Source organism: Hippichthys cyanospilos, chromosome 16 (genome assembly GCF_059441005.1).
Source record: "Hippichthys cyanospilos isolate Australia breed blue-spotted pipefish chromosome 16, RoL_Hcya_1.0, whole genome shotgun sequence".
Taxonomy (NCBI): domain Eukaryota; kingdom Metazoa; phylum Chordata; class Actinopteri; order Syngnathiformes; family Syngnathidae; genus Hippichthys; species Hippichthys cyanospilos.
The window spans coordinates 15,211,526-15,224,117 of NC_142384.1; the positions used below are offsets into that span (position 1 = coordinate 15,211,526).

General features: G+C 38.8%; 1 protein-coding gene across 1 annotated transcript; it reads left to right on the plus strand.

The window, feature by feature from the left end:
• Positions 1 to 4,864: 4,864 nt before the first annotated feature.
• Positions 4,865 to 12,522, plus strand: cdc42ep1b (CDC42 effector protein (Rho GTPase binding) 1b). The gene is made up of 4 exons (XM_088437461.1): positions 4,865 to 5,001; positions 9,077 to 9,268; positions 9,771 to 10,299; positions 11,588 to 12,522. Exons 3-4 carry the CDS (start codon positions 9,852 to 9,854, stop codon positions 12,181 to 12,183), a joined length of 1,044 nt encoding a protein of 347 aa, XP_088293587.1. The 5' UTR covers positions 4,865 to 5,001; positions 9,077 to 9,268; positions 9,771 to 9,851; the 3' UTR covers positions 12,184 to 12,522.
• Positions 12,523 to 12,592: the final 70 nt, after the last annotated feature.

The window sequence follows — 12,592 nt, forward strand, 5'->3', positions numbered from 1 at the left end:
GTTTGTACTTGGTGACTTGACCTTACTTCCCATCACTTGAGAACTACCGCTGTGTCACTTTTTCAGCAATAATGTTCGAACTGTACAAAATAGGGAAGGTCATAGAAACAAGGGCATGTCTTCAATAAATGAGTCAGAAGCATTGTGACTCACGCTTCGAAGTGCCCCGCATTGCTCCAAGTCATCCTGATAATGCTGAAAAGACTGTTTAGAAGTTGTGTTGCCTCAAGGAGTGCGATCAGTTACACTACACTTTTCTCTCGGTTCGGATGAATTTAATCATCGAAGCACTGTGATGCATAGTTTCAACTTCACTCTTTAAAGACTCATGTAGAGAGGTGTCTCTGATGGTGCTCAAACCAGGTTCGAACCTGCATAAGCGATACGCAATAAAATAATAAACACACACACACAAGTATCCCTGCCTGCATTTATTGTACATTTGTGGATAATTTACATTTGTACCATTGTGCCATTACTTTCTGGCTCATTTCTATCTGATTGTGACTCGTCACCGATACTAAAAAAATTGCCAAATTGATGTTGTTCCAGGCCTAAAGATAGCATTTGTTTAGGAGGCATTTTTTCCTGCAAATGAAATCTGGACAGTGAGATCTCGAATAATAATGACACAACGTGGTCTGCAAGATCAAAACAAAAATTTCAGACAAAGTGTGTTTAGCTTCAGTATGTCTGTTTTGTTCCTCTTCTCGAGCTTCCAAAGCATTTTGTTTTTGCTTTTTACTTTCTGGCTCATTGCAACCTGATTGTGTATAATTTGACTTGTCACTGATACTAAAAAAAAATGCTGAATTGATGTTGTTTCTGGCCTAAAAATAGAACTTGTTCAAAAGGCAATTTTTCCACTAATATGATCCTGCAGATGAAATCTCACGATAACAAGATCTCGGGTAAAAACGAAACAGATCAAAAGAAAAATGGCGGACAAAGTTGTCAAAAATGTTTGTACAGTAAGTGGTCAAGTTTTGCTGGAAAAAAAAGAGTACATGGACAATGATTAATCTTTTGATGTCAAAAAATGTTGTGTTCATTGGACGCACATTGGTTTGAAAGTATGCGACCCTGTCAAAAATATGCATCTCGGACGCAGAGACGCAGGCAAACGAGAGCACTGATTATGATATTATTGGGACATAATTTGATTTATTACATCAATATTCATCTTCCACACAACCACTGGAAACAGAAATGTAATTTAGTCCAAATGCAGGTGATTGCCGTACATGCACCGGTCCTCACAGTAAATGTATTCTTCTATTACTCAAAACACACCCTCCTTTGTTCATAAGGTGTCACCATAATCAACAAAACCTCAAAGTTCTTAAGTTTCGCTTTAACCTTAATACTATTAAATGTATTCGACATGAGCCACTGTGGAAAATCCAAAGCTGCTTAGATTTAGGGTTGTCATATTGAGTGGTTGGAATTTTAGAAGAGTGGAATGGCATGGGGTTGAGGGTAGGTTTGAAATGTGTCGGAAAAGTGTTCAAGAGCAGTCAGGAATTACGAGCTTCTTGGGAGAAGAATGTGTCTCATTCTTGGCTAAGCGACAGAGCTGGTAGGCCACCCTTATTTATCTTTTTTTTTTTAAGTTAAACCGTCTGAGAGAGTGTTTGTGGTCTTCGTGCTTATGCTGAGATTAAAAGAAGACACCATATATTTGAGCCCACATTGATTACCCAGAAGAGGGATCCATAAGGAGCTGTTTGTAGGAATAAATAGAGCTGACGTTTCATTTCACAGTAGAAGAAACTTTGCACATGAGTGTTGGCTAGTCTGAGTTTATATATGAGAGTTTATCTGCTTGAAGGAATGAATCCCATGATAATCTAAATGCCCCACCTGTGTGCTTTTTTTCCATTCAGGAGGGAGTTCACGTTCAACTCATTTTTGGCTTTGTTTTTCTTTTTTTTTCCCTCAGACCAAGTCATCCTTTTGATGGCTTGACATGAGGAGGGGGCGCTTGGGTTGAGCATTCCTGTTGTCTCTAAGGTGACAGCAACACAGAGGACCTATTGACAGCAGCTCTGGACCCCACAGTCTTTTCACACTGGAATGTCATTACAACAGCTCGCTTGCGCTGAAATAGATCTTGCAACATCACTACATCTCATGTACATTCTTAGATTTAGATCTTAAATCTCCACTTTGAGAGTTGCATATTTAGGATAACAAAGTGGCATGAAGCAAAATGATCTTCTATATTTTAAATACTTTATAAATTAAATTCTGTTTTTACAAAACTAAAGTATTAAAACTAATGTTCACATTAAAACTCAATATTTGAATAAAATCTTGCAAGAACTTTCAATCAAAAATGTGTGTTGTTAGGCAGAATTCAGAGTGCTCCGTCAAATTGCCCCAATGGAAAAACACGAAGAAACAGAAGTCAAAGGAAATTACTTTAAAAACAACAATTTAAAGATCATGAGCAACCTTGCCCCAACTGAAACTTCAGCCCAGATTTGTTTATCTAATTTTTCCCTTGCACTACAGTGATGTTATCTGATTTCTGTAACTCCTCATCTTTTAGTATGCACAATTCAAGTGCCACTACGGTCTCTGCATTTTATTTCTATTTTCAAGCATGTTCCATTATGATCCAGCTGACCCCCCCCCTCCATAGCTTCTACTGTGCCTCAAGCTTGGCGGTTGGATATAATCAGCCCTTTGTGTCCCCAATGAGTGCCTTTTTTTTTTTTTTACTTTTTTTTTCATAAAACAGAGGGATTGGGACATGAGTAATTGGGACAGATGTAAACATGGACAAGGCAAGTGATTTTTTTTTTTTTGTCACTTAGACAGTAGCATTCATTGTTGATTCAACTGGGGAAACTCAAACATTGTCTGCAACATTTAACGACAAACCTATGAGTAAAAAATAAAGAGTGTATTTTGGGGTACGATGCTTATAAATACCAGATTTAAATTTAGGGCAGCGACAGTTTCACAGCTGCACTGACAAAGTTGCATCCAGCATTGTAAAATAGGGAAAAAAAGGAATATTAGTGAGTAAAAGCTTGAAAAATAACCAATGACCAGATCAGATGTAAAAATAAAGATAAAAGATGTTTTTTCTAATATTGTACAAGTATTCATTTAAAAATAACCATTTTCATTCATGCCCACAAATGAACTCACATTGCCATGCTTCCTTTCCTTATCCGTTTTTCTTTCACAACAGTAAGGTCTGAGCCGAAGTTGGAATTACAGGGTGTAGCTGTCTAAAAGTGAACTCAACCGCATATATGAAGCAGACCAACCTCTGCAAATAAATTTCCAGACACACAACCAGTTTAAAAAGGCATCTTTTTATAACAATACGTTACAAGCTGCCACGATAGATGAAGTAGTTTGCATAAAGTAAACAAAGTGTCAAACTTTGTTTGGCCCTCATGTGTTATTTAAGGATGGAATTAGTGCATGATGCTAACCCATCAGCAGGAAGTAAACATGTAAATATGTTCACATTATGGTTCAGCAAACCACCTTTGTGCTCACACAATGACAAGCATCTTCATGCACACACTTCTGTGTAGATTTGCTATAATGCAGGTGATTCATTCAAATATGCCAAATTCATTAAAAAAAAAAACATGCTATAGCTGTAATGAACAAATTGCATTTTTAACCTCACACCAAATGTTTAAAAACAAACAAACAAGCAGCAGTATTTTGTTGATGAAACAAAGGTTTGGGTGTGTGTAAGTGTCTTTTGAATTGGTTTGTTGTGACCCAGAAAGTGTTACGGTCCAACATTACAATGTTCTATTGTTTGTGGGCCAAGTCGGAGCTTCCTGCATCCACACATAACATAGAGAATTGTCCATACAAAACATAGGAGAGCCCGTCTTTCAAATACTGCCTTGCCGCACACTGTATATATCATCATTGTCAACATCATCATCAATCATCATCATCATCTAATTATTCTGTCTCATTATCTGATTAATTGTCACCAGATTTACATCTGGATTTCATGAGAACACAAATGTAAATTTCATCTGTTTTCCAAAGCAGGAGCCAGATTCCCTAAACCATAAAATCCAAATGATGATGAGTGATTCTGTTGGATTAGCGGACAAGTCGTTAGTAAATGGCACCACTTTCTTTCCCCCTGCACAACTGAACTTTAGAAAAGAGTTTGAGTGTTTGTAACGAGTTAAAGCTTCTTGGCATCTTGTATGATTTGTGAAAGACAGTTCCTGTCCCCTTCCACCTCATTCTCTGTTCTCCTTAAGATTTGTCTTTTGGCCTCTTTGGCATCGATAGACTGCTTTCTTCCAGCAAGCAGTCAAATATGTGTGAAACACTCAGCCGTCAACAGATATGCCAACTTTTCTAACACATCTCCCTATTCTCATCTGGTTGTCTGCTTTTTCTCAGCTCTGGCGTACTTGTGTGGAGTTTACAACTTGTCTTGCTAGTATAAATTATGCTCCAGATTTCTCCCACATCCCCAAACAAACATTAAGTTATTCAGACATTCTAAATTGTTTGTATGTATGAATGTGAAGGTGGGTTATTGTCTATATATGTCCTGTTTTAATTGTATATTTTAATTGTGTGTGTGTGTATATATATATATATATATATATATATATATATATATATATAATATATATATGTGTGTTTGTGCGTGTGTGTGTGTGTGTGTGAGATTATGTGCTGAGTCATGGTGGATGTTTTCCTCACAAAGAGTTAATGACCATAGCATATTCAGGACTGTATAGCTGCACAACTCAGAGAGAACTCATGAAGTAACATTTATAATAATGTTCATCCCACCCCCTACTTGTCTTACTCCTCCCCCTTTTCCACTCCATCGCTTTCCACTTGCCACCAGCATAGTCAACGTGCAGCTGCTGTTCACTGATTCAAACTTCATGTTCATGCAGGAGTATAGACAAACTGAGGAGGAGGACAGTGAAAATTGGAGAAAGTGCTTTTTTTTGTGAAGAATTTTAAGTGTGCCTCAAGGTAAGACATTGAAGGAAAGAGAATGCATGCAAGATGCTTCCAGCAATATCAAAGTTGAGTTTCGATACAAGTAAATTATAGCTATGATAGTTAACTGTGTTTACAAAAAAAAAAAACTGAGATGACCCTAAAGTCATCAGTCTTTTGAGTCTACTAAAGCTTTTGTACAATAAGTTTCCCTGATTTGTGGGCATATGGATAAGTAAACAATATTTAATTCAAAGTCTTTTAAGCAATACAGTATATAGGTAATTTGGCATGTAAGTGCTAAAAGGTCTACGGCAATAGCAGCATACTCCTACTTGTTCTGATAGAGGCAGTTTAAGGCCGTGTTTGGAACTAATCAAAAATGACCTGGTCCTCATGTTCAATTGTGTCTTCAATTATTCCGGATGGTGTTTCCCCATCATAATTGAAGCCTGATGAACATGTGTGTTCTCACAGGCTGCATGGAAGTCAAAATAATACCATATGTCACAAATTAATCTCATGTGAGTTAATTGCACCAGTAAAGGTTGGGGAGTGCACGGGCATCAATTATACAGACGTTTCAAACTCTACTTAGTTTGACAGCCACATTCCTCTACGCGGCCACTTTGAGGTTTCATGAACTACACCTCACTGTTTATATTTGCTTGGCGTACGCTAGAGGAGCATTTACTTATATGCGCTTTGTTCGCCCACGTTATTCACATGCTTTTTTTATGTTAGCAGTACACTGTGGCTTCTTGGTTCTTTTTCCACTCGGTTCTGTTGACAGAAGTCCCCATGTCATAAAAACGAATCTTTGCTGAACGATTGAGTAATGGCAAAGATTAAACTGGCAATGAAGATTGATTAGGGTACTTAGCCAATTGCTGTTATGCGTTTGTTTTGTTTTTTTCTTGAAAAATCTCTTTAAGCAACTTCACACAACTTCAATCATCATAAGTTCAAGTTTTCATTGATCTTTGCTTGACAGTATGTTGGGTTATTCAGTACCGGTTTCTTGGAACTTTGTCTATGACATTCAATTTAGTTGCCAATCCAAATACTTAAAAGATTGTTTCTCCACTGCTCTTGCGAGAGTCAAAATTAAAGCATTAACAAAAAAAAAAATTGTGTTCATCTTTATCGTGTTAATTTTTAATCTCGATTTTCTAACATTAACTTCTTGTGGTTGAGGTGTATGATTTGGAAAACAAAGGTCAATCCCACCTTTACTTTAAGCAGCCTACCATATAAGAGCAAAACACAAGCAAATCTAATCGAATGCTTTTAATGCCGTGACAGGAACTGAAGCTTTCTTTTCTAATTGACAGCAAATAAATTGGAACATGAAGTAACATATTTCTAAATTGTGTTATTGCAACGTCTTTTATTTTACTAAATTTTGTATGAATGTGCACTGTCATTAGTGATGCAATATCACAGTAAACGAGCCAGAAATAAAACAGAGGCCATAGATATCACAACAAATGTAGTTCCAGTATTAAATTACACACGGATGGCACAGTTCTCTGTCTTGTCCTTTTTTTCGGTCCACTACCTGAAAGAATCAGACATTTGATACACCCATGAAGTAGGCAAGGACATGTTTTGCCACGTTGATCCATCTGAAGTGACTGCTTGTTATATTTTGGATCCTTGCATAATGATCAGGTTTTTCTGACCTCAACCATATTTAGCTAGTGCTGCACCAGTAGTGTTCTGGTCCAGTGGAGGGACAGAACATAGATGCGTTTGATGTCTAGGTCACCGGGACAATACTTGGTCTGTGTTGTCATCCTGTCCTCCATTTTGGAGCACAATGATACCACAAGTAAAAACAGAAAATATTCACGCAGTGGATCAGTGATGATGAAATGAAACATTAGTGCACTGTTGCACATGTGTAAGGTGGTAAGTTAAGCCTGGCTGTATTTGCTAAAGTTGCTAACCGTTGTTTTATAGTTTGATAGCAAATGTAAATGCAATCTCTCATAGTTCTCTTTGGACTGTTCAAAAATTTGTATGTATAGTTTTCTTTTTTTTTTTTTTCAGCAACTCCGGATGCTTTTATCAGATGACCTTGATAGATGACATCCGGCCTGCTCAGTTTGTGACATCATTCATGCAGATTATGTGAAAACAAGATTGTTGATGGAAGACTGCAATTATAAATTAGCAATCAATTACACGCTGGGCAAGACTCATTGTTTTCTAATGAGGCTGATTTTGAGGGTTAATGAGTCTGAATCACTGCCCCTTACATGGAGAAAAACAATTTGTTAACAATATAAACAGAGAACATGGTGGCTGTGTATTTGACAACAGATGGGTAAAATACAACATATTAGTGAAAACTTTGCTTTCATTATTTCATGATTATTTCATACTTTTCCATTATTTCATTATATGAAATACTGCATCTGTCTGCAAGAAAGATTTGTGTAGAAATGCGGGTGCAAACATGATTCTGGCAAAGTTTTGTCGCTGATATTTTTAATCAACCTATTTTAAAGTTGACAAACCCAACTTGGTCGACTTTTTTCCACAGCTATGTGGAATGTATACATTGACCATGCACAGCAATACAATACAAAACCCAAGATGAGTTTTAGATTCTTGATTTCAATTTGTAGTTTTGATTTTTTCGAGCTAGGTTCTGCACGAACGAGTGATATTCTTTGCAAAGGTATACTCAAGTCAGATCTCATTAAATTATTTAGGTGTATCCAGTGTTGTGGCTGGTATATATATGTTAAGCAGCTTTTCAAAAAGCAAGACTTCCTGTTATTTTTTTTTATCCAGATTGTAGTGTTTGTCACTCTTGCCTATCTTTATCTGCCTCCAACCTCCGCATGCCACACTGGCCTTAATCTCACATGGATCAGAGGTAGCCATGCAGGCAGCAGTTAGAATCCTTTTAACCTCTCATCTGGACTCCTGCCCAAATCCAAATACGTATGCCGACACATCTATTACATATTTTCCATGATTACCCAATATCAATGATAATGAATACCCCTATGCCTTTTGTAAACTCCGACCATCTGAGAAACGGGGGAGACTTAACATCAGTCATCAATAGGAGCGGCACCGTACTTGTACTGGCAGCAACTTCATCTCGACTGACTTCACCCACCTTCATGTGGCATTAATCCAACAGTCTGACCTGGAGCCGTCACGTGATTACGGCTTACAACTCTTGTGCATCCAAAAAGAAAGGGAACACACACGTATAAACACACATGCACTTACACACTGCAAGCATTTATCAAGCATTTTAATGAAATCCAGTAGTACTGTTCTCAACTGAATGGCCAGGCAATCTGTCAATAAACTCAAGGGGCACTCCTAGAAGGCACGAGCACTCCTACAAAACACGTGATTGGATACCGGATCAATGAGGGCCGGAGTTGTAACCCACTCCCGCTCAGAAGTTGAAATCCACTCCTCATTGGTGCCCACGTCTTGTAGGAGTGCCCCTTGAGCTAAATGACAGATTGCCTGTCCAGATTGCAACCGATTTGCCCCCATCAGCCACTGTAGCTCGGATATAAATTACAATTTAAAACAAAGCTAGATTAGTTAGTTTACTGTATAGTCTTTTTTTCAACCCAAATACTGTCCTGTCCACAAAAAAAAAGTTGAAAGCATTTTAACTGATACTTCAGCATGGAAACATTTTCATGGGGGCAGGAATGTACAAACAAATTACTGACACATGTTGTATCCTTGGACAATAGGATGGGAGCAAATGTTCCCAGGATTGATCTTGACCATATGCTCACCATTCGGTGTGTGTTTTCTATTAGTTTGTAAGACTGCGCTTTCTGTTTATGCTCTCTTTGTTGTCTGAATGAGAACAGAGGAGCCCCTCTACCTGGAATCCATCAGAGAAGTAAGTGGATTGAAGACGGCAGAGAGCAAGTGAGGGAGTCACAGTTGGGGGGTGGTAGACAGAAGGGATTAAGAGCTAATCTAACGCACGGACAATCCCAAAGAAGCCTGATCTTTCTGCCAGGGAGCCTCAGACAGAACGGTTGCTTTTCTTTCATGTCTTTTTCACAGTTGAGTAACCCCTGCCAACTTTTTTTCTTCTTCTCAAAAGTCTGATGCTCTTGGGTGAAGGGGTTCCAGGAAAGAGCAGACAAAGCTGGTGACAGGATGATGCCACACATGGATAAACCTCTTCAGAAGCAGATGATGCATGTCGCTGGATCCACCCTGCTGGACGCTGAGTGACTCACACAAGATTCTCCCAGGAAGTGAAGATCTCTGGAGCACAAAGGACCCTCTGCCAGTAAGCGACATGACCTCGGGCGACAGTGACTTTGAGAATGACTTGCTTGAAAACGGCTTTGTAGAATAAATGGGTACGAGTTGGATTAACAGATCAATGTGGCTTCTGTTAAATATAAATACAATAAAATTCTCATCCATGGGACTGAAAGACTTAAAAGCAGGACTACTGTTGTAAATCAAAATACTTTGTAACAAAACTACACAAATAATGCAACATGCATTAAAAGTAGATTAGTATATTGAAAGTCATTCTAAAATAAAAGATATGAAGTACACAACCTCATGCTTGGGCATTATGTGCACAAATCATATGGTGTAAGTAATATTTAAAATATATTTTTTTAAAAAGCTATACAAAAATAGACAAAAAACATAGTATTTGCACTTTAGTATTGTTCAATTCAATGCGTAAAAATGTTAGTGACTGTTGATTAAAGAGCCCATTGTTACTAAGGACTGCTGTATTTATTCCTTTGATTTATTTCTTTTTTCTTTTACAGTGGAGCCAATCTGGAATTCAAATGTAACTGTTCTTTAATCCGATTTGAGACTTCTGCATATAAACAGAAAAATTTACAGCCATGAGTCTTGGAAAACTCCCCGGGATTAAGGGCCTTGTGTCCGGCTCCCAGGAGAGACGTCGTTTCAAGAGCGACCTCTCCGTGGACATGATCAGCCCTCCAATGGGCGACTTCCGACACACGATGCACGTTGGCCGTGGTGGAGACGTTTTTGGTGACACTTCTTTTCTTAGCAACTATGGAGGCGTCAGGGAACCAGGGAGCCCCGACTCTGCAAACAGCTCCAAGTCTACGGGCTTCTTCACGCGTACCTTTAGGCACATACGGAAAAATTCAGGACCAAGAGGGGAACTCAGGGACTTTTCGTCCCCACCGCCGGAAATCTCACCCATCATTAAGAACGCCGTTTCACTGCCTCAACTCAACATCGATTCTCCCAATGGATGCCTGCAGAAAGTGACGCTCCCAAATTCCATTAGCTCAACAGATAGCGCCATCTGCACTTATGGTGAGATCAGGGTGTGGGTCTCCCACTTCTTTTGGGATGGGGAGTCTGTGAAACATTTATACAAAGAGATCATCTAAGTCAATATTTAAAAGAGAAACATTCAACTTTAATTTACTTCTGAAATGGTGGCGTAAACAAAAAAATTAATTAAAGGGACAGCCTCCAATGTTGAACCTGCAAAAAATTGAAATGTAGCCTCACGTTATGAACTGTGCAGCTGTGTTAGGCTGCTACATTTGACTTATTTATGTTGGAAAGTTGCCAATCATTAAATGTTACCAGCTTTATGTTGTATTTTTTTAAATGCGCAATCAATCAAAAATTTAAGAGGAGGTCAAGGTCACCGGTGATATTCAGGTCCAGCGATGCAGCCATTCGCATAAAACATCACAAATACATCAAATTAGCATTTATTCATCCTGAGGGCTGTTCAGTTCCTTATTAACTTTTGTTGCTAACCGAGGTCAATAATCAATCAGGGAACTCTATCAGCGAGACACAGCTATGTGCTGCAGCTGAGCATGTACATAAAATATGTCACATGGATGGAAAAATCATTGACACATTATTCGGTTGCGCTTTTTGTCACTGCAGTCTATGACAGGCAAGTTTTGTCCTAAAGTGAAATGTTTAGAAATTGTGGTTTAAAATTCAATTAGAAACATAAGATGAGGACAGAGAGTGACGATTTTTCAAAAGATCATAAACAAACCGTAACCTTTGGCCAACTTAATTGGCTCAGTGGCAACCAGCAAACAACATCACAAATCCGAATGACGATAAATAGAAAAATCCACTCTTGTACACGAATCAAACTGTGTGAAAAGCTGCGTATAAAATAAAGACAATAAATGTCAACACACACACACAAATACAAAGGCGCACTAAGTTGGCCTCCTTTGAAAATCATTCCCACAATCCCCCATGACAACCAGAAAATAAGCGGCCTTCTCCGACTGAAACATCCCAAATCACCATGGCAACACCTGTACAGATATTCCAATTGACTCAAACATTAGACACTGCTGCAGGATCAAGGAAATTCATACTTTTGGTGTATTTCCATCAGTGTACATGGGGCTGTCTATAATTCTGCATGGACAACATGACCACACCATTCACTTTATAAGTCAACCAATCAGGGATGGCCCTGTAGATACTCCACAGGAAATCCCTAACAACTAAGCACTTGTTATTGTTTTCATTAAAAAAAAAAAAAAAAATACATTTTCATGGGAGGATCTTGTTTATATTTGAACTAAAACGTGTATTCCCTGTGTGTGTGCAGGTATCCAGTCCGGATTTGTCACCCTTCCGCGTTTTTCTCGCCTTGAAAGACCCTTTCTAGATGGAGAACTCCGAGTGTCTATGCGAGAACGAAATGGCAAGCCCGTCACCCGTTCAGACTCGCTCACCTCCTTCACGTTGGACCTCGGCCCCTCGCTGATGACCGAGGTTCTGGGTTTGTTCGACAACCCCGGTTTACTGGTGGCTAGGCAGATTGCCGCAGGTGAGGAGGAAGAGAAAAATGATGCTGATGATGAGGAGGATGACAGTTCTTTAACAGAGACGTTTGTGAGCCCTGCTGTGAGTTCCACAAACTCCTCAGTGCGCAGCAGGTCATCGAGACAGAACGCGAACAGCAAGGAGAACTCCTGCGGCGACAGTTGGACAGAGGAGGACAGGAGGTCAGTTGCTGCATCCTCCAAATCTCCTCCAAGGTCTCCTCCCAAACAGGAAGCTTCCATGGAGTCAGAGCGCTTCCAGAGGGCAGCCGACGTCCTGTCTCGACACTATGGCGGAGGGCCCGTCACAAGGCTGAGCCCTCCTCTTTCCAAAACACCATACATGTTTTCCGAAGAGGAAGAAGAAATCAAAGTATAGATGAGGGCTATGAATATCTACTCTGAAATAATTTTGCTGCCACCATTTTATACAAATTATTTAAGACATTGTTCTAGTTACGTTTTTTTTTGGCTCGGAGAAGTAGCTTTATTAGTGTAAAGGAATTAAAAGGGATTCACACACTTCACTCTGCATACTTTAGGAATTTTACATGCTTGCAATTATTACAAAAAAATTGATAACTGTTTAAACACATGATTTGAATTATTTTCTCGTGAAAAATGTTGACATAGATATTTTGTTGATATGTTTACTGTCATAACAAAAAAAATGCAAATGCTTAATTTTTGGTGGCCTAATAAACATTTTTATAAAATATTTGCTTACTGGTTTGGTACCGTATAGCCTATTGATCTATATTGATCTATATTACGCCATAACACCAATG

Coding starts and splice junctions, on each gene's coding strand:
- cdc42ep1b (XM_088437461.1), top strand. CDS start 9,852: ATGAGTCTTGGAAAACTCCCCGGGATTAAGGGCCTTGTGTCCGGCTCC. Junction 10,300..11,587: donor TAGCGCCATCTGCACTTATG/GTGAGATCAGGG, acceptor GTGTGTGTGCAG/GTATCCAGTCCGGATTTGTC.